Source organism: Chlamydotis macqueenii, chromosome 3 (genome assembly GCF_036417535.1).
Source record: "Chlamydotis macqueenii isolate bChlMac1 chromosome 3, bChlMac1.mat, whole genome shotgun sequence".
In the NCBI taxonomy this organism is placed as follows: Eukaryota; Metazoa; Chordata; class Aves; order Otidiformes; family Otididae; genus Chlamydotis; species Chlamydotis macqueenii.
This window is the reverse complement of record NC_141558.1, coordinates 66474249-66497964: the sequence shown is the minus strand read 5'-3', so window position 1 is coordinate 66497964 and position 23716 is coordinate 66474249. Positions and strand designations below refer to the sequence as shown.

Sequence of the window (23716 nt, the reverse complement as noted above, 5' to 3'; positions counted from 1 at the left end):
AAGACAGGAGGCACTCAGAAGCATATTGCACAGGCTGCCTGGGCCCCCTTTGCTTGGGAGTCTAACTTTATCTATAACCACTGTTTTTCTTCTGTAAAAAATTGTGCTGAGACTCTTACTGAACCAAGAAAATATTCTCTCTTCTGGTGCTGAGTCCACAGGTGCCCCCATGCTCCTCAACTTCATCGTTGCCTCATCTGAGGGATGCTGTAGTTGTGACATTGCCTGATACCCTTGGGAGCAGCACGGCTGGTCAGGGGATGACCACTTCAGTGACCCCAGTATGCTGTTCTCTTCCTCCATTGATTTGAGTTGGTGATGATTATTCCTTGGAAAGGGACACAGAGACACGGAAGACAGCTGTGTCATAACCAGGACAGAGCTCTAATGTTTTGGGCAATCTGTACTGCCTCTCTGGTTTATGTGGTGTAGAGCCCTGAGTTGCCCCATGTCTGCAACCTGGAGGAACTCTGTTTGATTTGCACTGAGGAGTGAAAGCTCAGTAAGGCTTCCTCTGGGTTATATTTTGGGCCTGGTGGCCTCTGTGGCCCCAGACCCTGGAGCAGTGATAAGGGAAGGCTTTGTCACTCCCAGAGTGCCTATAGACAGCAGGAAGAGAGGACAGAAACTACAGCTTGACTGGCTCTGAGGCAGAAAGAAGAAAAGCTGGGCTAAAATAATCGAGCAACTGGTAGAAGCAAAACACAGGAAACTCTGTGGTTTATAACCTTGGGCCGAAGAGGTGGGCTAGGGGAAGAAGGCAGCAGGAAAAATAAGATGTGAAAAGGTGTCTTGGTTTCCTTTCCATTCTACAGCACTGTCTGTAAGCTGCCCTGAGGGGACCTGAGGGACCATTTCTCGGTGGTGAGAAATGGGCATTTGCAGAAGAAGAGCATGCTCTCGTTGCCCCTTGCTCAGTGTAATTCCCGTTGAGCTGCACTTGGTGCCTGTTGTAGATGATGGAATTCCTTGACAGTCAGTTCCTCCGACTTCCTTCTATGTACAAAGAGCTTGCCAGCTGATAGAGAAGGATGTATGTACAGCTGGCCTCCGTCCCTTATGGTCTTTAGATTCAGGGTCCCTGTCCATCCATGTGTTATGAATAAAGGATCAGCAAAAGGGTGATACTGTAAGAGAAGTAATGCTCACGTATGCTCGTGATGTATATACAGGTCACAACGATCAAAACCTTAGCTTAAGCTCAGTAGAAATTCGTAATTGCATCATATATCTTTAAAATATATTGAGCTATATCCACATCACATTGGGAAGTGTCCTACTGCCTCTGTCCAAACAGAGCAGAACAGGCCTGATGGCAGGTGGCCCAGCCTGGTTGCTGCCAAGGGCAAAGGGGTAAAAGGGAGCAGCACCTCCAGCATTGACTGTGTAATTTAAGTGTTAGAGCATCAGTGAAGAAAAGTGGTGTGTCTGTAACCTCAGCTTCAGCCAGGAGCCAGCAATACCTAAGGGCACTTGCTGGTGGGGTGTTGCAATTTGCCCCTTCATGGCCTGGGCAAGGTCCTTGGTCCTGTGCTGTAAAGGAGGTCCATCTGGATAGTTGGAGTGACCCTTTTTTATCTGAGAAATCTTTACCATGGTAAGATATATACATGGGAAATCATACAATATGTCGAGCCCAAACATGAAGCAAAAAGTAATAATAAGAATTCCAGTATACTTAGTTGTGCAGCCTACAAACAATACACTCAGGACTGAATTTCTACACCATCTACGCAAAGAAGAGGGGGTTGTCTTTATGAGAAATTAGAGCTGCCATCTAGAGTTCCTTTGTCTTTCTCAAATACTCTGTATGACAGCGTTACATTGTTATTATTATCTGAGAGTCTGATCTGTGCAGTGACATGCAGTACGATTAGGACTGTGAATAATTGCTTTTCACATTTAGTGCCCACCACAAGCTGAGTAGTTCTCAGACGCTTGTGAAGATAAGATACCTGCCTCAAAGCACTGCAAAGATATTGAAGGTGACAGGAAGGAGATGAGCCTGGATGAAGTTCAGCTCTTTTTCTCCTATCATTTGCAAGGGTGACATCTCTAGTAAGGTAAGGAGAGCAGTGTTGGCTTAAGAAAATACAATATTGCCTTTTCACATTTCCCAATTACATTTTGAAACCTGCAGAGACTTCCTGAAAAGAAACACAGCACAAGGAAGGGAATGGATTTGAAAGGAAAAATGTAATTCCAGGAAAAATGGTCTGGTTTTGGGAATTGAGGTTGCTGACCCCTGTGAAAGTGCTAGTTTCACAGCAGAGGTAGGAGAGGGAGAAAGGGCTTAGCATTTTCAGGGTGAAGAATCTGAAGTCATTCCCATAATGCCTCTGTCTTCCATTCAGTGCGTAAAGGGAAGGTAGGGACTGCGATCTCATCCTGGCACAAGCCGTCCTCTGTGAGTATACTTTCTCCCTCTCCTGGCCATCCCAGGATCACAGAACCAGAAAAGAGATCTAAGAGTGCATCTTCTCCTCATGTCTTCCCGTGGCTCTGTGTTTTGAGTTTTTCACTGAAAGGAGAATTATTTTCTGCCTGCCTTTCCAGCTGCTGCCTGTCGGCCACTTACCAAAACTGAAAGCATTAACACTCCCCCTGCAGGTACTCAAGATAAAAGTTTATCAGGAGGCCAGCAGAGTAAGTGTGAGAAAAGGAAAGTCCACTAGCAGCCCCCAGAGTTGCATTTGCCTATCCCTGGAGTGAGTTTTAATAAGACTTATTGAAAGAGCCCCTGAGAATCCCGTGCTTTTAAATGCATGTAGCATTTTAGCACCAGGTGGTTCACCTTTTCTCATACACATGGTTTCCAAGTGTGTTCAGAGTTTTCCTGTTACCTGTATGCAAGATGTATGAATAGCCTAATGACATGTCAAAATGAGTGATGCCAGAGGAACAGAGAGGTGAGGCGTGTGGCCTGAAGAGCCAGAGGAGGGGACTGATGTAGCAGAGCCTGACACTGCTGGTGTCGCTCATGTCCGCATGTGGCTGGGGAGAGCATGGCAGGCCCCCTGTAATGGTAGGCTCCCATGGTGCTCATAGGATCCCAGGGAATTTAGAGACAGAGCAGTAAGTAAGCCCCGCGTAGAGCAAAAGCATTTTTCATCCGCCGGCGAAGATGTCTGCAGCATGCGCATCACAAACCAGGGGCGAGTCAAGTCTTTGCCTGACACCTTTTCCTCCACTCTTCTTGGTCTTTTTCAGTTGGAGGAGGACAGGCCTTCTCAGCACTCCCTCCCGAGGTACAGCCCCCTGAGAAGACTGGCGTCCTCCGTTTTCTCCTCCTCAACCCTGGAGACAGAACACTACCCTCACGTTGGTGGCACTTTCATACAGCGCAGCCGTTCAGCGGAGAGCAGTCCCGTGCGCATGCCCCACCGCAGGCACATGCCCCTCACGGCAGGAAACCACAGACTCATGCCTTCCGTCCTCCGCATTTCCAGGTCCCAGCTCCAGCAGGTGTGGGCCCGCTTCACACACAAAACATAGCCTGTTCAGGGAAGCAGCAGCCTCCATAATGCAATAATAGATCCCACCTGCCCACAATGTGTCACCACTTAATGCAATATTGAACCCCAGACAACACTGGCCTAAGGTACTGTAACTTCCAAAGCCCCTGCAACCAGACCCCACAGAGACTGAAAACATCTGCCTTTCTAAACCTCCCAGCAACCTGGGTGAGGGGCGGCAGCATGGCCGAAGATGAGAACGCAGATGGTGAACGTGTGATGTGTGAAAGAGGTGGATGCCAGGGCTCATCTCAGAGACTCACTCGCACATCCTGCAGCCTTGGGGTAGGAAGTGCAGAGCTGCCTCACTGAACATGTGCAATCAAGCCACAGATGTTGTCAAATTATGACTGGAGTGGAGAGACCGTGGAGGTATCAGCAAGGATTACCTTCCCCAGGCAAATCGGTTCAAGCATCTTTGTTGGGATCTTACACTGGGCCAAATCTGTAGGCGGTTTTAGTCTATCTAGATATAGGCAGACTCCCACTGGAAGCTCACCTGAGGCAGGACCTTAGGATTTATCCCTCTTGTGGAGTTACGATCATGTGTCTCTTTGGAAATCCCTTTGCTTTTGTTGCAGTTTGGTTTCCATACAGCGACCACATATTTCTGTCTCTCTGGCTTTGCCTCTGTTACATGACAGTGGACCTGTTTGTCTGCTCTCCACTCCTAAGCTGCTCCAAATCTACTTGCCTTCCCCCAGAGGCACTGACTGTCAAGAATTGGATAGCAAGGATTTTCTTACTGATCCAGCTGTATGTTACGCTGTTTCTAAATTCCATTTTAGGCACCTGCAGCTTTTCAGTGGCAGAGCAGCCCTGCTTCTTGGCCTTGCTTGGAAATGCCTACGATAACAAATCTCACTTGAGAAATAAACTGGCCTCAGCACTTGGTATACCCAGCCCCTGGAGCCCTCGTCTAAAACTTACTTGAATCTCAGAGGGAAAGGGAGATCAAAGTTAATTTAGATTGTCACAAGTATCCGTATTTCCTGGGACTGCAGGGCTATATTGCCGTTCTTAGTATAGCTGCAGTGTAAAACACCAGGCTGTACGAAGACCTTCTGTAGTGAAGTGAATGTGGTAACTGTCTGCTATTGAAATGAGCCTTTGGTCCAGTCTTCTGGGAGAAGAGGCAGTACGGGTGTTAAGGTTAAAGAGGAAGGGGTCATTGCTGGTGCTCAGGGCTTTAGAAAGGTGCAAATCCAAAGTAAAATACTCTGCAGAAAGTGTATAAGCACAGGTTACAGGCAAGAAAACGTATCAAAAGCTCAGGCAGATGTGAAAACTACTAGTGTTGTAAGAACATTGTAACATGGAAGTATTATTGGATAGGTAGGGAGTTTCCAGTGGAATTGAAATGAACGCTTCCTTCCAGATAGTGATTTCTGTAGGTATATCTGCTCTGACTGAGGCTCCCTTCTGTAAGCAGCCCCAGACTGTGCAACCCCACACGAGGTGGGTGTTGCTTCCTGAAGCTGGTAGGACCTGGCCCAGTGGGTCTGGATGCCACAGGACATGCTCAGACAGGCTGGGCATGTGCTGCCTCCTGCCTGCCCACAGAGCATCCCAGTGGGTGCAAGAATGGAGATGGAGTTGGAGATGGAGATGGAGATGGAGATGGAGATGGAGATGGAGATGGAGATGGAGATGGAGATGGAGATGGAGATGGAGGGGGAAACACACCCTCCTTGAGAAGATTCAGCGTAGGCCTGACCAGTCTCTCCCCACAGTCATTCTTGAATCAGTCACATCAATTTCTTTTGATTTGCCCCAAGAACACGAGTGAACAGGACACTTTGCTGCCCAGACAACATTTTTATCTGCAATTTGTTAATCAGTTTTATTTTTCAAAAAGACACTGGGCATTGCCAGAAATAGTTGGACTGAATTAACCAATAGCCGAATCCTATTTGGCAGTTCTTCTCTTGTCAAGCACAGAAACTAGAAAGAGCAAGGCTTTGCTTTTCTCAAAATGACATGAGAAGGGACGATTTCCTTAATTAGACTCTGCTCTGGTGTTATTATTTCCATGTTCAGTAGAGACTTTAATAGAACAGCAGATTGCAGAGAAAATTGAATTTGTGGAAGAAGTAGATTTAAAATCAGTAGCTCTTAAAAATTTTTAGTTCGTAGGCTCCAAAACACCGATGTTCATGTTTCAAGGTCAATTTTAGGAACAAAAATTTCTATTGTTCTATTTTTTAAAAAAAACAGGTTTTAGCTTTGCCACTGAGAAAAGTGAACAAATAGGATAACTGGCTATTTATAACCTCTAACCTGCCCATTTCAGACAAAAACAATGACTAGCCAATAAGTAGCTCCATAGATAAAATGTAAAGGGCAGTAATCCATCTAACGCTACTCATCATGGTTATATATAGAGCTGTTCTTGCCAAGGAAACTTGATACCACTCATCATCTAAGTTCAAAAGTCTGATTGATAAGACATGATTGATTTATATAGACTTCAATAAGACTTTCTTCTAGTTAAAATTATTAATAAATTGAAGACCAACTAACCAAACAAAATATGTTTATATGTTGGTATCTCTTACAAGTGGGGATGTTTCTCATTGGGACTCTTAGTCTCCTGCCCTTAGCTCAGCACTGTTCCATGCCTTTAGTTGCTGTTCAAGAAGAAAAAATAAATTACTGAGGAGAAAGGTTGCAGTGACAGGAAGAGGGATGACTTGATAAAATAATACTGGCAGGCCAGCTCTGCAAAAAGATCTGGATTGCTTGATAAGTTGCTTGCATTCAAACTAATTATTGCTTTCAGCCAGGGACAAGGTCATGTTTCGAGTACGAAGAATATAGGTCACACGCACAGAATGGGAGAAGCTGTGCCCTGGGAGGTGCTGTCTCCCAAAATGAGGTGGGAGTTAGGGGAAATAATTAGCTGCATGTAAGTTCTCATTATGCTGCATAGAAAAAAAAATCCTTTGATGTATCAGCAGGAAAATGAAGATGTGACAGAGGGGAGATCTGCTGAGATGACTACCAGTCATCATATCCACATCTTGTATGGAAATTTTTAAAAAATATTTTCAAAACCTAAAAACTGAGAAGTGATACAAGAATTGTTTGATTCTCTAGAACCTGCCTTGTAGAATGAGCTTGAAGAAATGCAATCTGTCATTAAAACTAGAAAGTGACATGATTGCTGTTAGGAGTACCTGCCTGAAGAGAGCAAGACGGGTTTTTAATCTGCCAGGCAAAGATAGAGGTCTAGGTGCTGGAAGATAAAGTAGCAAAGGTCACACTAGAAGTAAGATGCTCGTTTTAAAGACGTAAGTGGGTGGTATACCGCTGAAATACATTATTAAAAGACACTGAATTCTTCACAGTTCCGATGCTGTTAGGTGGGATATTGATTTCTAAACCGATCCTGTTAAACCTTCAAATTTGGGCTCTATACCAGACATGTTGCTGTCGCCTGGGTTTTGTGTTATTTAATGATCAATAAGACTTTTACAATTTAATTCTGAACAAATTAATTGGTGCTAATGGTGGAATGGAATCCTGATGTAATAGGAGTATGCAAAGAGTATTAAAAATAGTCAATTTGCAGATTTTTTTTTTAACATCTTCATCTAATGCTGTAAAGATTACTATGGAATGCACATATTGTTGAGGAACAGTTGGCAAGTTAAAGAAATGTGAAAATAGCTCTCTTTTTATATATATGGAAATGTAATAAATTAATATTAAAACTAGTTACAATGCAATTCTAAAAAACCTCTGTAGATTACATTTATATTGCATTTAATTATTGTGTTTCATTTATATTGACTGCAATTATAAATGTAAATATGTCCAAAATCAGTTGTCAAAAAAAAAACCCAAACAGAAACCTTAAAGGAAGTGGCAAGCAGCCATTTCCCACTGAAGGTTGCACTTTTCGTGATCAGGTTAGGGGAGCAGAGGTGTCGTTTCTCCAAGAGGGACCCTCCTACCCCCATCCCATCCAGCCCTTTCAGCCCTTTCCCGTGTGCCAGTGCTGGTGATCGTGTGGCTGCACGGACCTGCATGGGGAGAGGAAAAGTTGTTTTCGGCTTTGGTTCATTTCCTGCTTTGGTTCACTGTCCATTTGCACAACCGATAGCGCTGGCGAGCCAGGGCTATCAGGGAAGAAACCAACTGATGGAGGATTGTCGACATGAGAAGTGATCATGGGGCTATGGGCTGAAAAGTTAGTTGCCCTAGTTATTTTTCCTTTTATGTTTGATAAGGATCCTTAAATTCTTCAGCTGGAGTAAGTCAGTGTAAATCAATACTAGTGAAATAAAATTCTCTTTTAGCATCAGACTCTTAGGAAAATTGTGTGCATCAGAAGTGTCCAAGAACAGGGTCTGTCTCCTGGAAGAGATGTTCTTGTTTTTACTTCCCATTGTACATAGCACTTGTTCTCCTCAGAATCCAAAATGAGGATTGAAATGAGCATTTGCCACTCCTTTATGATTCAGAGATCGTTAGCATCAGAAGGACAGGTAGCTGTTGCTAGGATCTCATGCTCTGCTTCAGTGAGCAAACGCGCATCAATTGTATGTACAAAAGCCATCTTTTTATGTCTTGGTCTCTTGGCTCCTTTCGCTTTCTTTCTATGCAGAATGGGAGATGTTTCCAATTTATCACTCTCTCCCCAGCCTCCTTCCCACAGGAAGGAGCTAATGAGATGTGATTTCTTTGAAAACATTACTGTAAATGCTTGGGTTAAGCTAGCATGAATTAGGTGAATGTAATTACGCCAGCACACATTCACTTCCAGTGAAGAAGGTTTTGGTGGGAGAGGGTTGGCTGAAAATAAGATATATTGATAAAGGTTCAATTTTGCAGATGCCAGTGCATCTGCATGAGGAGTATCCTCTTGATATACCCATGTTGGCAAAGTCACTGGTGTGAACTTGACTTTGTCTGCCGTTCCCATGGGTTTTTTGCCAGTGTTGAGGGGCAGGTAAGTGGAAGAGTTACGTTGCATCACCTCTTTCACTGTTTGAAGTCTCTTTTGTTAAAGCAATGACCCAATGTAAGATAGAAATGCCCTGTAAGACAGCCATATGGGTGATATAATCCCATTGCTATACTACCTCTTCATTATGATCTCTTGCTCTTCTACTCCTTCTCTTTGTTGTGGGTCTGAACCGGGACATTGTGGTGGTCAAGGCTGCTGCAAGACTGTTCCTCTGAAAGGGACAAACTGATTCAAAAGTTCTGTTAGCTGGGCTAAGTGACTTTGGGGTTCCTGGAGACTTCCAACCATAAGCAGAGATATTGCTGCTCAGCTGCCACCCAATTAGCTTATGTTTAAATCTGAACCTGAATGCAAGAACAACAGCAGCAAGCTGTAGCCCTGAGCTATTGGTGAGCTTCACATACAGTGCGATGAAGAGGCAGAATCCCCTCATCTTCACCTCACTGCTTGAGAAGCTTTCTTAGATCTAGTTGCCTCTTTGTTCCCCTTTGCCTGTCTCGTCTCTTCCCCATAGGACAAAACTCTTTACTCCACCCCAGTTGCCGGCACGTGTCCCACTCCACACATTCACCTGCCTCTGTGGTTTACGTTCATTGCCATTCGTGGTATCTCATCCCTCGTACCCTTATTGCGTCCCTGGGTATCTGCACTACCTCCTTCCTTTGCTGTTCCGAAGCCCATGTGAGGCTTGCCTCCTGCACCAGTTCCTATGCATTGCGTCTCTCATGTTGCACCGTACAGTCCCTTTAGCACTTTGATCAGCCTCTTGCCTTCCCTCCCTCTGATTTCCTTGGAGCAAATAGCGAAAAACGGCACATTCTGGCACTTGGAGCAGTCTCAGCTTTACATAAAATCTGTGTGAGGAATAGTGATCATGTTTTTTAAGGGCAGTTGGATTTCAAAGATGGTAATGGAAGACACCCTCCATTTTCAGGACAGTTTCATGAGTTTCAGATCCTGGAATCCTTAGGACTTAGCAAACTCCCCAAAATTATGTGTATGTGAGCAGCTAAATTTAGAGAGCTGGCAATGCTCTTTCCCTTAAGACACAGCTACCATTTGTGATTGCAAACCATGTAAATAGCTGGTTAAACACCACTTCTATTGTCGTCAGCTTGTCTCTCAGTTCCATTTAAACTGGTGCCTGGTCTCTGTGAGTGAGAAGATGTCTCAACTCGAGTTGTACATAGTACATGCTCTTCTAACTGGATGTTTTCTGGGCTGGCAAAAGTGACTGTTCCCATTGTCCTGCCTGGGAGCTGAGGGTGGAGGGACAGGTGTCAAGATAAAAATAGAAATAAATAGGATCTTTCAAACAGCCAGGACAGGGCAATTTTAGGTGCAACAGAGCTGACACTTGGTTCATTAATTCTAAACTTTAACTCGCTGGTGTTTCCTTCCTCTCATTGCCTGTCTTACCTGGAGGTATCACAGAGTGGTGGATTGTTTCCTTGAGGAATGGCGTTCTTCACTTTGGCACATACAATGACAGTTCTTCCCTTATCTAGCCTGTGCCACTGGCATTAGGCCATCAAAGTATCTTGTTGTTTTAAACAAGCTCTGTGTTTCTTCTGCGATCCCATTTGGCAGCTAGCTCTCCCCAGCTGCTTCTGCGGCCGTCAAACGCAGGTGTTATATGAGAAGGCAGAGTGCCTTTAAGAACCAGTCAACAATCTTTTTTTCCTTTTTGAGGTGAAAAAAATCAATTTTTGATCTATTTTTTGCACATAGGACTTCTGGAAAGAGGCCTATTGTTTCAAACTGATCAGCGATAATAAGCAAAGGCACCCTCAGCAGCTTCCCTCGCCTGCTCACAAGGGAGAGAGGTTGAGTGACTTTAGTAGGTGGGCTGCGTTTCTTGTCCAAAGGTGACTCTAAAGCCAGTTAACGTACACTTTCTGTTCTAACTCCTCTAGGCTGTGAGCACTTTGAGATGAGAAACAGAACAAATGTCGTTTGGGACATCTCTCTGCTTCATGCTTCAGACATTTCTTCCAAAGGGTTCACTCTGGAGTGTGTAACTACCTCATTTGTCTTCTGTTTCAGTAGCATCACCAGGCTTTGGTACTGTCTTTATCACTGGCCACACTGCCCCAAAGTGTCCAGCCTCCTCTGAGAGACTTGATAATTTGTTTTGTAGTAGAAGCCTTCTGCAGTCAGATGAGAAACCAGGGCAAACACCTCAATTTAGCCTTTCCAGGGTTTATTCAGAAACAGTAGTAACAGTCACACTCCTTGTACCTTCCTATGGCCTCTTAACCCAAAAGATCCCCAAGTGCTTTATTTTTCTTGTGAGTCCCTTCCCTGCTGTTTGACGTGCAGGACTGCTGGAAAAAGTCAGTAGCAAAAACATTCTTTTCAGAACTTGTCAGGATGAAGCCAGGTGCGAGAGTTTGATTGTACAGAGAGAATTGCAGGAGGCAGAATATTATTTCATGATCTGGAAATGGTGAGGACAGTGGGTGGAACCTGTATACCAAATATAACAAATGTCATTGAGGCATTTCTTTGACTGCAAATCACCAGGGACGTCACTTGCTCTGTCATGTAAAAATGCACTATTTGAATCTGGTGCTGTGATCCTGTGTAAATAAACTAAGGCAAGAAAATATAATTATTGCTAGTTTAGTGCTGTATTGTAAAATAGCTCAACAATAGGATGCACTGTGAGACTGAAGATCAGAAAGCATGGAAAGATGTGTTCAGTCCTTTTCCTGTTTTCTAATGTCCTTCCCTCTCACGCCTTCATCAATGAATCTTACATGATGTGTATATGTGGAATTTTTAAGTGCTTGGCAGCGGCATGAGATTATTCGTGAAAGTATAAGGAGATTTTCTACTGCTGGTCTGGAGGGATTGGTGACAGATGCCCACTGTGTTTGTCCAGTGGGTCTAGCATCTCTTCCTTAAGCTACGTGGAGTCTCTGTGGTATCCAGTCACATTTGTATTACAGCCACACAACACTGCGTCAATGACCTAATTTATTTTTATTGTAAACTGCTGGGTTCAATGAGTGGCACATTTTATTAATGGTTGTCAGTGGAGATTTATTCACGCCACTCTCAGAACTTTACCTGGAGACTTTCACATTGTATAAGAAAGGGCTCTTTTATCCCAATCTATTCAAAAGAGAAGCTTTTATTTTTATTCTTCCTTTTCTGTTTTTCCTTTGCTGACAAATGGGAAAGAACTATTTGGAGATAGCTATCATATATTTGCCTAGCTCTGCTTGGCGGTGACAGATGGGCTTCAAGAGGCTAGCTGAAGAAAATAAAGTTGCATTTCCTAGCAGACAAGGTCAGAAGCCATGAAAATCATGGATGATTTGCAAATCCCTAAACTCCCATTAGTGTTTATAGCGAGTAAATTGCCCCAGATATTTCTGAGCTGGAGAACACGGGGTGCTTTTCTTCTTGACTTGCTTCCCCTGTAGTTGCCAGCCCTTCCCAGAGTGACTGGAGGGGATGACAGTTTCTGGAGAGGCTGACCAAAGTAAGCCAGATGTGCTTCCTGATTTCACTCTCGTCCCCAGGGTGATGTTGGGATGCTTTTTGCTGGAGCTTCCATTTCTGATTGTGTGTATGTTTATATGTGCTCATGACCCGCATGTGGAGTGTGAATGGCCACGTATGGTCAACGCCTTAGAGAAGTGTTTCTGTGCCAGTAATGGGCCACTTTGCACACATCCAAGTGCTCAAAAGGCTGTTGCAAAGAACGAATTTCAATAGTTACAGAAAGTATCCTCATGGTGTCCTGTTCAGATGGCACACCTGGCCTCCTCTGCACGTTGCAGATCTGATTTCGGCAATCTGGCCCAGCCCAGTTTTATTAATTCGGTGTCTTGTAGGATGCATATCCCTCCATTTGCCATCAGCTGGTAGCAGAGCATTCCGGTGATAGGAACAGTGCTGCCATCTGGGACGTAATTTATTAGTATGCAAACACCTATTTTGGGTAATGTTAAAACATGAAATAAAATGTGTAAAGGCTGATCATTGCGGTACTACCTTCCTTTTTGTTGCATTTTTATACCATGCGTTTTGTGTTTGGGTCGCTATAACACACTGACCTGCATTTGCAGTTCCATGGCACAGCGCAAAGATTAATTTCTGGGAAATATTTCTGAGTACTACTTGATGTATTGCAACTCCTTTGTATTGCACCTGCCATTGAAAAAATGATGTTACAATGAATGTACACTTTAAACAAGCTGCTAACCATGTAACCTGGGGATTGGAAGCAATCCCCATTTTACATTCACTTGCATGTCTTCTAGTGTTTGTAAAGAAAATTGCTTTATGTTTGGAGGTTTTATTTTTTCATATGCAAAGTGTTTCAAGTTGGTTACCTCATCTAGTGCACCTGCCTCATAAGAATCCCCAGGGCTTCCTCCAACAACTCCAACAAGTTTCTTAGTTCAATTATGAGTGCAATTAATTGATATGGCAACATGAAATACAATAACGGCAAATTTCCTCTGAACAAGTCAGATAAGGAGGATTTCTGTGGTACTTGCCCCTTCAGCTTAGTCTTTCCTAAAAAAAAAGCCAGATCAGGTTCTTATTCAGCACTGCTGACTTCTCCTTATTTTTTTTACTAAGGACGATGTTTAGCTTTTGGAGTCTCCTTCTTCTTCTTTCTTGCTGCTATTAAGTTGCCTTTACAATTAGGGACTAGAACAATTTTTGGATTATCATTTCCTTCCACTTTGCTCGCTATTTCCTGAGTCTCTTATGATTGATAAAAATGAGGTGGTCCCCGTGTCTGCTCAGACAGGGAACTCTGCGTTGACTCTTGCTGGAGACACTGGTAGGTGCAGAGATGGGAAGCCAAGTGGCAGGCGTACCACCTTTACAGAGCTATTACTTCCGTCCAAGATGCTAGGAAAACTGGCACAAACCCAACAACATATGAAAGCACAAATAGGGAGGAGCAGAGCACTTATCCAGCATGGGACTGGACTGTCCTGTTCACCTTGGTAAAGAAAAACAAAGAGAAAGGTTGTGGAGCATTTAATGGTAAGATGCTGGAAAGAAGAACATCTCTCTGACATTTATGGTGCTGATTCTTGGAACACGGAGATCCTGCAAGCAAGCGTGGCAGCTCTAAGATCCCTGCTACTTTTACCTCATCTGATGCTGTTTTGAAGAAAGAGCTGCTTCAGAAACTCAAATTCTAGTTTTTTTCCACTCAATATTGTTGATCCTGCCAGATCACCCAGACCCAAACAAGCTTAGTCTATGTTGGCAGAGGATAATGTCACTTCCAGGATATGCTACGGTCCTGATAGTATCCAAATCAAAGCTGTTACAGGGAAGACCAGATTACAGCTCTTGCTGTCTGTGTGCCATCTGCATCTCTCAGGACTAAGGCCTCTTCCCATTCCCAATGGAACAATCAGCATCATGTTGGGAACTTGATTTCTGCTTCTCAGACTTTCCAGCTCCCATGAAGAATCTCAGGGACCAGCATATCCTTCCTTTGCATTACCTTGTGTCACCTGTTAGACTTCTGTTGCTGCTAAGCAGGAGAGAGTCCAAACCACATGTAACCAACTGCTGTTCAAGTAGGAGGTGAATGTGAGTTTCTGTAGTCATTTCTACTGTGAGGAGACAAAAGCTGAGGGAACTGTTGTGCTTCCTGGTTTGCTTGAGAAACTTCATCTGCTGGGACTTGAGTTTGCTTGAAGCAGTAGACCTCAGGAAAGTCCCCTTCAAGCAGGTCTCCAGCGTTAGGAGGCACAGCAGAAGGGCCTCCTCGAGTTGCCAGAAGTCCTCATCGATTGCTAGGGACAGAAGGTTTGAAGAAGCTGTGGAAGTTGATCTCAGGGGGAGGGCAGCAGGGAGACAGAGAGGAAGCAGCCTGCTGTAGCTTTAAAGGCGGTACTGAGTAGGGAACCATTTGGAAGGACGTAGTTGACTAAAGGGATCCAAAGCTCGTTTTCCTTGAGTCTTTTTATTCTTCCTGTATCTAATCCCTTTAGAGCCTAAGGTCAACCTCTTTTTGTACTGCAATAACAATGTAATATATGCTTGCACTAATTCTTCTGGCACACCGAGCATGCAAGACCAATTTAAAGCTTTTTTCAGAAGAAAAACACTGTATTATTGTGTATATAGAAATACTGAGAGAGAATTTGAATTCTATCTCCTGTACAAAAGCATGCATTGATTACCTGTATGTAGAACATGCTGTAAATGCTGCAGAGTACTGTAAAATCCTACACTTGAAACCACAATGAACAGGCAATGTCATCAAAAACCAACAAAACAGAAGCTGTGCAATGGATTTTGTGCCTTTTTTAAATCCATGTATGTTAATCCAGACAATCGGGGGGAAAAAGAAAAAAAAAAAAAAGAAAAAAAAAAGCTTGTATACTACCAAAACCTTATTAAAGAATCAAAGGCAGCACCTTGGTGATGGCTGGGTTTTTTGTTTGCTTTCTTGCTTTGTTTTTCTACTCCCTTTGCTTTCTCGCTCTGGGAAGGTGTCCCCTGTGGGCAGGGAGAGGAAGGAGCTCTGGTAGAACAGTGAGAGTTTAATTATCATTTATTAATGTGATCACTGAAAACTTGCAGGTAAGACAGATCTGGGAATAGAAACAAAGTTCTGTGACTGTTGAAGATGTGTTTCAAGTACTTTGGGAAAGCCACGCTGTGCGAGTTCAATTGACGTAAATTTAGGCTAGTACCAATTTCACTGATTTGAACCCAGTCATATAACAGCAGCAGGTTACAACTAGCCCCAACTTACGTACGTTTTTAGAACTCTGCCTTGATGGTTACCAGCATCCAAACTGGCTAAACTTAAGCTAGTACAATTCAACACCCATGAACACAACGGAAACTCTTTATAACATTTCTCTTTATTTCTTACACTGGGCATCTTCCCCTGACTGGCAGCGTGGTGTGCGTGGGGCATGTGGATGGCTGGCTCCCATCAGACTTTTGACAAGGTGTTTAAGAACATCTGGTAAACTTCCAGCCCCTCCACCCTTCAAAACTGCAGGGAGATGAATGCAAAATTGTGGCTGTCCTGCAAGTAAGGTACTCCTGCCTGGGCTGCTCAGTGGATCCGACCACACTTGCCTTTTATCATGACTCCTGCTTGAAAGCAGTTTCTGCTGTAGAGCGGCGTGTGGTTCAACCCCAATTGCTGTCGGTCTGTCTGGGGTCAGGTTGGAAGAGGAAACACAATGATAGACCCTATCTGCTTTGGTGTGAAGTGCACATTTACTAATTCAGTGTTCTTCTGAAAGTGGCTGGAGAAGGAAGCTGCATGCAAAGGCATAAGCAGTCAGCTCTAAGTTGGTCCTGCTTTGAGGGGTGGTTGGAGCAGGGACCTCCAGAGATTCCTTACACCTTTGTTATTCTACAATTTTAAGATACAGGCTAAGCCTCTCCACTCCTGAATCTTCTGGCATCTTCCCACAGTTCCTTCCTATTGGTACAGCAGAGCTGAAAAGTTCTTCTCCAGCCTTTGGGGAACAGTCCTAGAGCACCTGAGTGTGCTGTAGTACAAAAGACACGTGGTGGCTGTCAAGAGAGAACACACGCTTCTCTAGTGAGGGGTTCAAACTGGGAACACCTTGTTCAGCAGGGTGTCCATTTGCAGCTAGCTGCTGATCACATTGACTCAGTGAAGACAATCTCAGACTTTGATTCCCTAGGACAGCCTTCCTTGTTAACAACTTCAGGTGATTATAGTAATGAAGGTAAGAAAATACATGTTAAAATAATATTTGATCCAAGAGACATTTCAATGAAGTTTCTTTTAGTTGTAACTAAAATATGTAACTTTCCTCTGTATTTTTTGGCATATTTATGCTCTTTGAATTTTCTTCACAGTGCATTTACAGTGGCAAAACAACCACAATCTCAGGCTGCTTTAAAGAATGCATTGTGGCAATTTCGGGGTACTGCGTGCAACGGGTTAAGCAGTCCAAGTCTCCCAAAGGGAGATGGAAGCCAAGCAATCACTGTTGTGCTTAGGATGCAGTGTCTGTGCAGGGAAATAGAAAATATATGGGAAAAGCAAAATGACAGACAGAAAGGCAGTCCATTTACTAAATATCGCAAGGAATTTGTTCAGCCAGAGGTGGAAGTATGTGGAGGTTTGAAAGGTATCTACAGCACGACTCAATGACAGCAAAGGGGGACCACAACAGAAGAGGAAAGAACCTTATTTTTGTTACATCAGTGCCATACTGTCCAGCTCCATGTCACACCTTATTGCTTAGTGCAACCTAGTCTCAGAAAAACTTCTGGTCTTGCAAAGGAAAAGAGCTGTTGAGGAAAGAGGGGTTGCTGGAGACAGGGCTGCTGGTGGGACAGACTGCAGGGCACGGAAAACATCTCTGGCCTATATGGGATGTGCACTGCAGGACTGGATACAGTTCTCCTTGACCAGAAAGCAAATGAGATGACACAAAGCTGCTAAGAGCTGAGAGGAGATTTGAAGGTTTACATATGCAAAGGGAAACCAGCAATCCTCTGCACTACGGGTTTATTTCTTGGGAAAACCAAATCCAGCCAACAGGCAGAATCCAGTCTTAGATTGCTGAATGGACTAATTTCCAAGAAATGCCTGAGGGAGGAAGCCAAGTGGGTAATTAATTTCCTTTGCAAAGGGTGATAAGTCCCTCTTACCAGTCCAAGTTCCACATCCGTCATCCTGATACAAAAGGTAGCCTGGGTCAGTGGAAGCCCACATCAGGCTAACACAGGGCCATCTTCAGGACCAGGCTTCAGCTTTAATGAAAGAAGAGAAGCAGCTTTGGACTCCAGAGGCATTGCCAAAACCAGCCTGTGTTTTAATTTATAAGATAAGAAAAGAAATATTAAATGGATAACAACATATCACTATGCATAACAGCTTGATGCTGCCCTCCAATCTATTTGAGATGTCCCTGTTATACATAAGCATAACATTTTTCATTTTTCAGGCATACTAATAGGGCAGTTGCTCTGCACAGAATAACATGCAGATTTTCAGCACAATTTGAACTTGTATCATTGGACTGAAAAGTTACGGAGAGCTTTTTTTTCCCCCTCTAGAGACAAAAAGATCTGTTCCCACAGCCAGGGGAATGTGCTAGCTGTTGGCAGCTCTGTAGCCCACATAGTTAAATGGGTGCTTGTTCAGTCCTGTAGCCTAAATATCCTCTGACGCTGTCAAGTGCTGCTTGAAAATGCTGATGTTTGGAGCCCTTCTCTTCATGGTTAGGACTTTTCAAGGGTAACGTGATGCATTATTGACTGGTTGAGTTTATGGAGACGCTTTCATTTTCTGGCCCTCTTAATAGAAGGGTGACCTAAATGGTTTTTTTTAAATCCATTTTGCAGAGTGGTGCTGCTGTGTTTTCCATTTGCAATCAATTGTTAATTAGGCCAAACTTCAATGGGCATTTCCTATTTTTTGTGCCCTTTTTTGCTTGTCTGGTCAAGTGCGTGCATGTTTGTGTGAGCTGCTGCTTTTCTGTTGGTATTATTTGCAATCATTTCACAGCCTACTCCTGGCACCTTACAGGCCATCCCTCTGCCACAGACTGCTGCTGGAGAAACACTGCCTCCACCAGTTGTCCTGTCCTCCTCTTGCTTTTAATGGCTGGACACCCCACAGTCTAATAACAATACTTTATATGTCAGCTTTCATAGCTTGCTGATCATTTTAGTGAAAGCAGAAGCCTGTAGAAGACAGAATTAGGAGTTGTTGGAGGGAGCAGAAGGGGGGGATGAATAGCACAGCAGGGGAACAGGCGATATTGCCCCAAGGACAATGGTGGATGGATCTGGAAAGTGATCAAGAAATTTATGTAGTGCAGAGGGGCCCTTGAGTTCACTGTGGCCTGGGTATAAAAGAGAGTTGCTGAATGGTTCCAGTAAGGAATGAGTGAATATGTAAATATATAAATACTGAAACAAATATATAAATACTGAAGAAGATTGGGAAACATGAAAAAATCCTGAGAAATTGCTTGGAAACAGCTCTTTTAGGTCTAGGTTAAAGACTGCTAACAAAGGAACTCCTTTGGCATATTTTTTTGCCTTCCTTGATAAGTACCTGTGGATCCCTCCTGTCTAAAGTTTGTACGAATTAAATGATCAAGTGATCACTGCTCGGGCATTTACTCTGGAAGGGTGATGGACTAGATGCTTTCCACTAACGCTTCCCACTGCTGTTGATCCTAGTGTCTTCTGTGTCAATGCTATGTCTCAACACTAACTGGTCTCTTCTGTCACATCTGTCTTCCTGCAGGCGTATATGCTGAAGTCATTTGAAATGAATGGTCTGCCCAAGGCGGTGCCTTTAAGTTTGCCTTACCAAGACTTCAGAAAAGATCTGTCAGACTACTGGGAAAAGCCTAAGTTATCCCAGCGGATAAAGAAAGTTGATTTCTCAAATGTTGTCTTGACTGCTCCTTGCAAACCTCTGGAACCTTATCTGGAAATGAATGGAAAAGAGGAGGAGGAAGAAGAAGAGGAAGAAGACGAGGAGGAGGAAGATGAGGAGGAGGAGGCAGAGGAGGAAGGGGATGAGATTGACATGCACAGTGGTTCCAGCAGTGACCTGAGTCAAAAAAGCACAGAGCGCAGCCAGGAGTGCGCACCATCCACGCTCCTGGCTGATGACCAGAAGGGATCCAAGGGTAGAGCATCCACTGCTGATGGGGACCTGGAGCTGGAGGAAGGCTCAAAAACACTCGTCCTGTTTTCACCAGGTGATCTGAAAAAGTCTCCAGTGGTCACAGACTTGCCTCCAGAAGTTGATCTGGGCACTCTTGCTGCACTGACACCTCAGAGCGAGCGGCCACAGCCTATGGGTAGCCAGCTGGATGTATCTGAACCAGGGACCCTGTCCTCAGTCCTTAAATCTGAACCAAAGCCTCCCATGGCAGTGGCTACAGCTTCCTCCCCCTTTACCAAAGTTGAGCGCACATTTGTTCATATTGCTGAGAAGACCCACTTAAATGTAATGTCTTCCAGCGGCCAGCTGATGAGGCATGAGGAATACTGCCCTCCGGGCCAGTTTGAGGAGGTCATAATCGAAGAAGAGCTGGAAGACAACCTTGTGCCGGTAGAGAATGGAAGCATACATTCGGGGCTAGAAGGGGCAGAGACAGAGAGCTGCGCACTTTCGGCTAATCACATTGAAACCCCTTCAGAGACAGTGGGGGAGCAGCTGACCCTTCCCAATGGCGTAGCAAAGCCTCCTGAGGACAAGCTGGAGCTCTCCGACAAAGTGGCGCTCTCGCTGGATTTGGAAGAGCCTGGCAAGGCGATTACTAGGGAGCCTGACCTTGAGAAGTCAGCATTGGTGATGGAACACCTTAAGCGAGCTGAGACCCTCCTCAACACAGCGCAGCAGGGCCCCAGGAGACCTCTGGGCTCCAGGTATAGAAGTCGGATACCCATTTTGTTCTCTGAGGAGGACACTGGCTCAGACCTTTCAACTTCACTCTCGGCCAAAGAGAGGCTTTATAAGAGGGCAAAGCAACCTGACTTGGCTCGCCTGGTGATGGAGAAGAGGCAAAACCGCCTCCTTCGGCTAGCCTCAGGGGCCTCCTCCTCAGCATCCTCCAGCGATGAGAGGCGGCGGGCCTCAGAAACCCTGTCGGCTACCGGTTCTGAGGAGGACACTCATGACTCTGATGACTCCATCCCAAGGAAAGCAGGGAAGGAGAAGGCTGCGCTCCTGGGGAAAGAAGAGAGACCCATAAGCACAAAGAGCAGAATTCCTCGGCCCATCACACCAGTGAAAACACCTCTAGAGGCAGCAAAGTCTGAGAGCTCCATGGCCGTCGCGATGACAGCGCTATGTAGCCCCCCGCAGGACACAGCTGTTGCCTACAGGTAAGACCAAAACAGTGAGCAATGCAAAATGTTTGACTTGTTAAGGAGGCACAGCCAAGGCTTTACTAACCTCCCAGTACTTCACCCTTCCCTTGGCTTGAATGTGTGATCCATCCCTGTTTCCTACAGTAATTTCAGCTCACTGGTGTGTGAAATTCTCACCTCTCTGTCTTCTTTGGCTCAGTCTGGCCAAAGGGCCAACTCCCTTTTCACTTGCCCTGGCTTTGATGCCATCTTTCCTTCCATGAGTTCTTTCATTTGGTCTGATCCTGCTAGTAGCAGATTGCTCTGGTGTTGAGCTCTCAGTTTTGCAACATGCTCAGCACAGCTGTGACTGCAGGGAGATCTGGCCTGGCTGTTGCAATTAAAGCTGCAAGGACTGCGAGGTTGCCAGTTGTGATTGCCTCAGAAGATGGCCAGCATGCACAGAGCTGGAGAGAGGGAGGTGCATGTGTATTGTCTTTGGCAGTGACCTGGAACAGCACGGTCCACCTCCACATGGTCCGACTTCCCTACACATCCCTGTGCCTTGATTTTTTTGGAGGTACCTGGCTCTCTATCAAATAAGCACAGAGATGTAGGTGGAGGTGGACCTTCTGAATTCAGCAGTATTTGGCTTTTCTGCCTGGCCCTGTGGCTAGAGGTCCAGCCCAGGAGCAGACCTGCTGCTGTGGCTCTGCCACAGGTCCAACAAATTCTGCTCTTTCAGAGACCTGGGGTGAAAGGAGGGGATACCTGTAGGTTGGTTTATCCTCCAGCACAGTTACCAATTGGTACAATCCAGCTCACGCCCACATTGCCAGATTGTATCTCCTAGCTTGAAAGAGGTTGCTGCATCCGTGCTGCATGTAAAGAAGAGTCCCAGATACATGCTATTGACCAAACCATTCCCGTGTGTTGTCCCAGAGGGTGCTGGAGGATCAGGGCAAACACTTACTAATTAACAGCCTTGAGAGTTACAGGATGGTGTTCAAATCAGTGCCCTATCTTGTTCACAGCGTAGCTCCTGTCATCTTGGTGCTGAAAACTCCTTGTAATTGCCCAGCATCATTCATACTGACAGGAGCCCGGAGCCTCTTACAGAAATTCCTCTTCATTCTCCCTCTTTTCTTCCCCTGCAGGCTTCAGGCACAGAGACCAGCTGGAAGTGTCCCAAACGAGTGCCGAACAGCGCAGATACAAAGTCGGCTTCCTCCTTCACCCAGCTCCACTTCTCTTCCTCCACGGAGCAGCTCACGGAGGTCCAGCTGTGCATCCCCTCGGAGCCCTGTCCTTTCTTCAAGAAACCCCAGTGTTTCCCCCAGAAGCCAGCTGCCGCCTCGAAGGGAAAGTCCTTCTCCCTGCCGACAGCATAAGCCAGGGACTGCTCCTCAGCGAGTTCCTTCTTCCCCCCGACCTCAGCCCCCAGCTCAGGCCCTGGGGCCGACAGGAGATTCCATGCCCTCTCCTGGTGTGGCCAAAAAACGACAAAGAGGAAAAACCCAGACTCAGAGTCCAGCAACCAAAGGAAAGCAGGTGTCCCTGGAAAGTAAGGCAGCTGCCAGATAATGATCCTCTTCTGCCAGCCCAGCAGACTGGGTAACTTCTGCATATAGTATACACTTGAGATGCTGCAGCACAGCCTTCCATGCTGGACCCACGAGTGTATAGCAGTAGCTGTACTTCAATGCTTCACTCACTCTTACCCCACACTGTTGCGATCAGCTCCCACTGGCCTGAGAGCCTCTGAGCCACGGAGCCTTCTTCAAAGGAGACATCCAGCCCGCAGCTCACGCTTGCTAATGCACAGCACCAAGCAGCGACCCAGGCAGCCTGCCTAGTGCCTGACCCTCCTCCCTCCCCCGGCATTCCCCTCTCTCTGTTAGCAATACCAGTCACCAACACCAACCCTGGCTTTGGAAAGAGGAGCAGAGGTAATGAGAGCAAGGCCTGCTGGGAAGGAAGGCTCCTGTCCTGCCGGCAGCTCCCTCCTCTCTCCTTGCTGGGAAAACGCCAGCCTTGGCCGTCACCGTGTACCTGAGTGTTGGCTTGCCTCCTGCCCCCTGTGTTAGCAAGGGATGGTCACCAGCTTAGCCAAGAGGGGTGGATGTGTCCCTGTGTGCTGAGATAAGAGCAGGGGCAGGGTGGAGGGGGCTCTTCTTTCCTTTCCCCAGATGTCTCTGCAAGTGGGAATAGGAGACAGGCAGGTCTTGCTGGATGCTCCTCCCTGCTCCAGCATGTCCCACAGAGGAGGCCATCTGGCATTGCTGCTCGGCAATGTTGTTTCAGCAGATGCCTGTGTGGTGGGTATTTAGATGGAAGTAGGGATGTATTGGCAGCTTGCTGGGAAATCAAGAGTGTTTGCTAACTGATGTAGAAGGGAGCACACTGCAGCCGCTTCTGTCTCAAATACCAAACTGTGATCTGTGGAGACCACATCTCCCAGCATGGGTGGTTCCTCTCGACCTGAGTGTGATTGGCGCCACAGACCCGTAGTCCACCAAACATAGCTCCATCCTGAAGATGTGAATAGTCACTGGATGCCTTTAGCTTGGGTGCCCCTTGCACCTAAATTCCTTGTGCTTTACTGTCACGCTCTTGGTGTTTGTGAATTTTGGCACTGTGGTTGAAAGTTCCCCTACACGACAGGGTGGGAAATTATTATCCTGTAGTATACTCAAAAGCCGCTGCTTTGCGAGGAGAGGTTTGCTGGCACGCCGTGGGTACCTTGTGCATTTCTATCCGAGAGTACAATGGGTTGAGTTGCAGAGGTCAAGTTCATGTCTTTCGCTTTCTCAGTGCTCAGCTCTTCCACACGTTGTGTGAGAGCCAACAATGTGAACATATAAGCAAGGGCTGTGCTCTTCAAGTAATATTATCAGAACAGAAACTTAGCGCTCAGCTAGAACTACATCAACCAACTTTTTAGCCGCCAGACTAGTTAGGAAGGTTTGAAAGTGAAAGCCAGGAGGACTCATACCTGTCTGAGCTTCATGAGATCTTAAAGTAGTCATCAGTTTTCCCCACACCTCACAGGGGGAAACACTCCAGACCCGAATACTTTGGGCTTCACACCGTTGTCACACCTAAAAGAGGCTTTGCATGAGGCAGAACAAAAATATGCCTGTTCAGTACACCCAGTCCTGCAGCTGCAACCAAGTGCAAATATTTACTGTTTGCAGACAGCAAAGCTTGATAGAGGAATCCGGACAGTAATAACTTTGATTCATTTGAACAAAGATATAAACGATCACATTGATAGACATCAAGTGTGAGGAATCCTGGAGTTGTTCACATCTACAGGAACTGTTCTGTAGTTGAGGAGGAGGAGCATGAGAGCTGTAACAGGGTGGCTGGGAGAACAGGATACTTCTTGGACATCTGAATGGGTGAC

At 45.5% G+C, this 23716-nt stretch overlaps 1 protein-coding gene across 2 annotated transcripts in view; it reads left to right on the top strand.

The window, feature by feature from the left end:
• Positions 1-22167, top strand: part of TTBK1 (tau tubulin kinase 1) — a 104620-nt gene extending 82453 nt beyond the window's left edge. The window contains exons 14-16 of one of the 2 annotated variants that reach the window (XM_086745597.1): positions 3211-3465; positions 18749-20343; positions 21465-22167. In XM_086745597.1, coding sequence (XP_086601723.1) covers positions 3211-3465; positions 18749-20343; positions 21465-21891 — 2277 coding nt within the window. In that variant the 3' untranslated portion in view covers positions 21892-22167. The remainder of the gene's footprint in view (positions 1-3210; positions 3466-18748; positions 20344-21464) is intronic. The other variant, XM_086745598.1, reaches the window with a different exon arrangement.
• The last annotated feature ends 1549 nt before the right edge of the window (positions 22168-23716 follow it).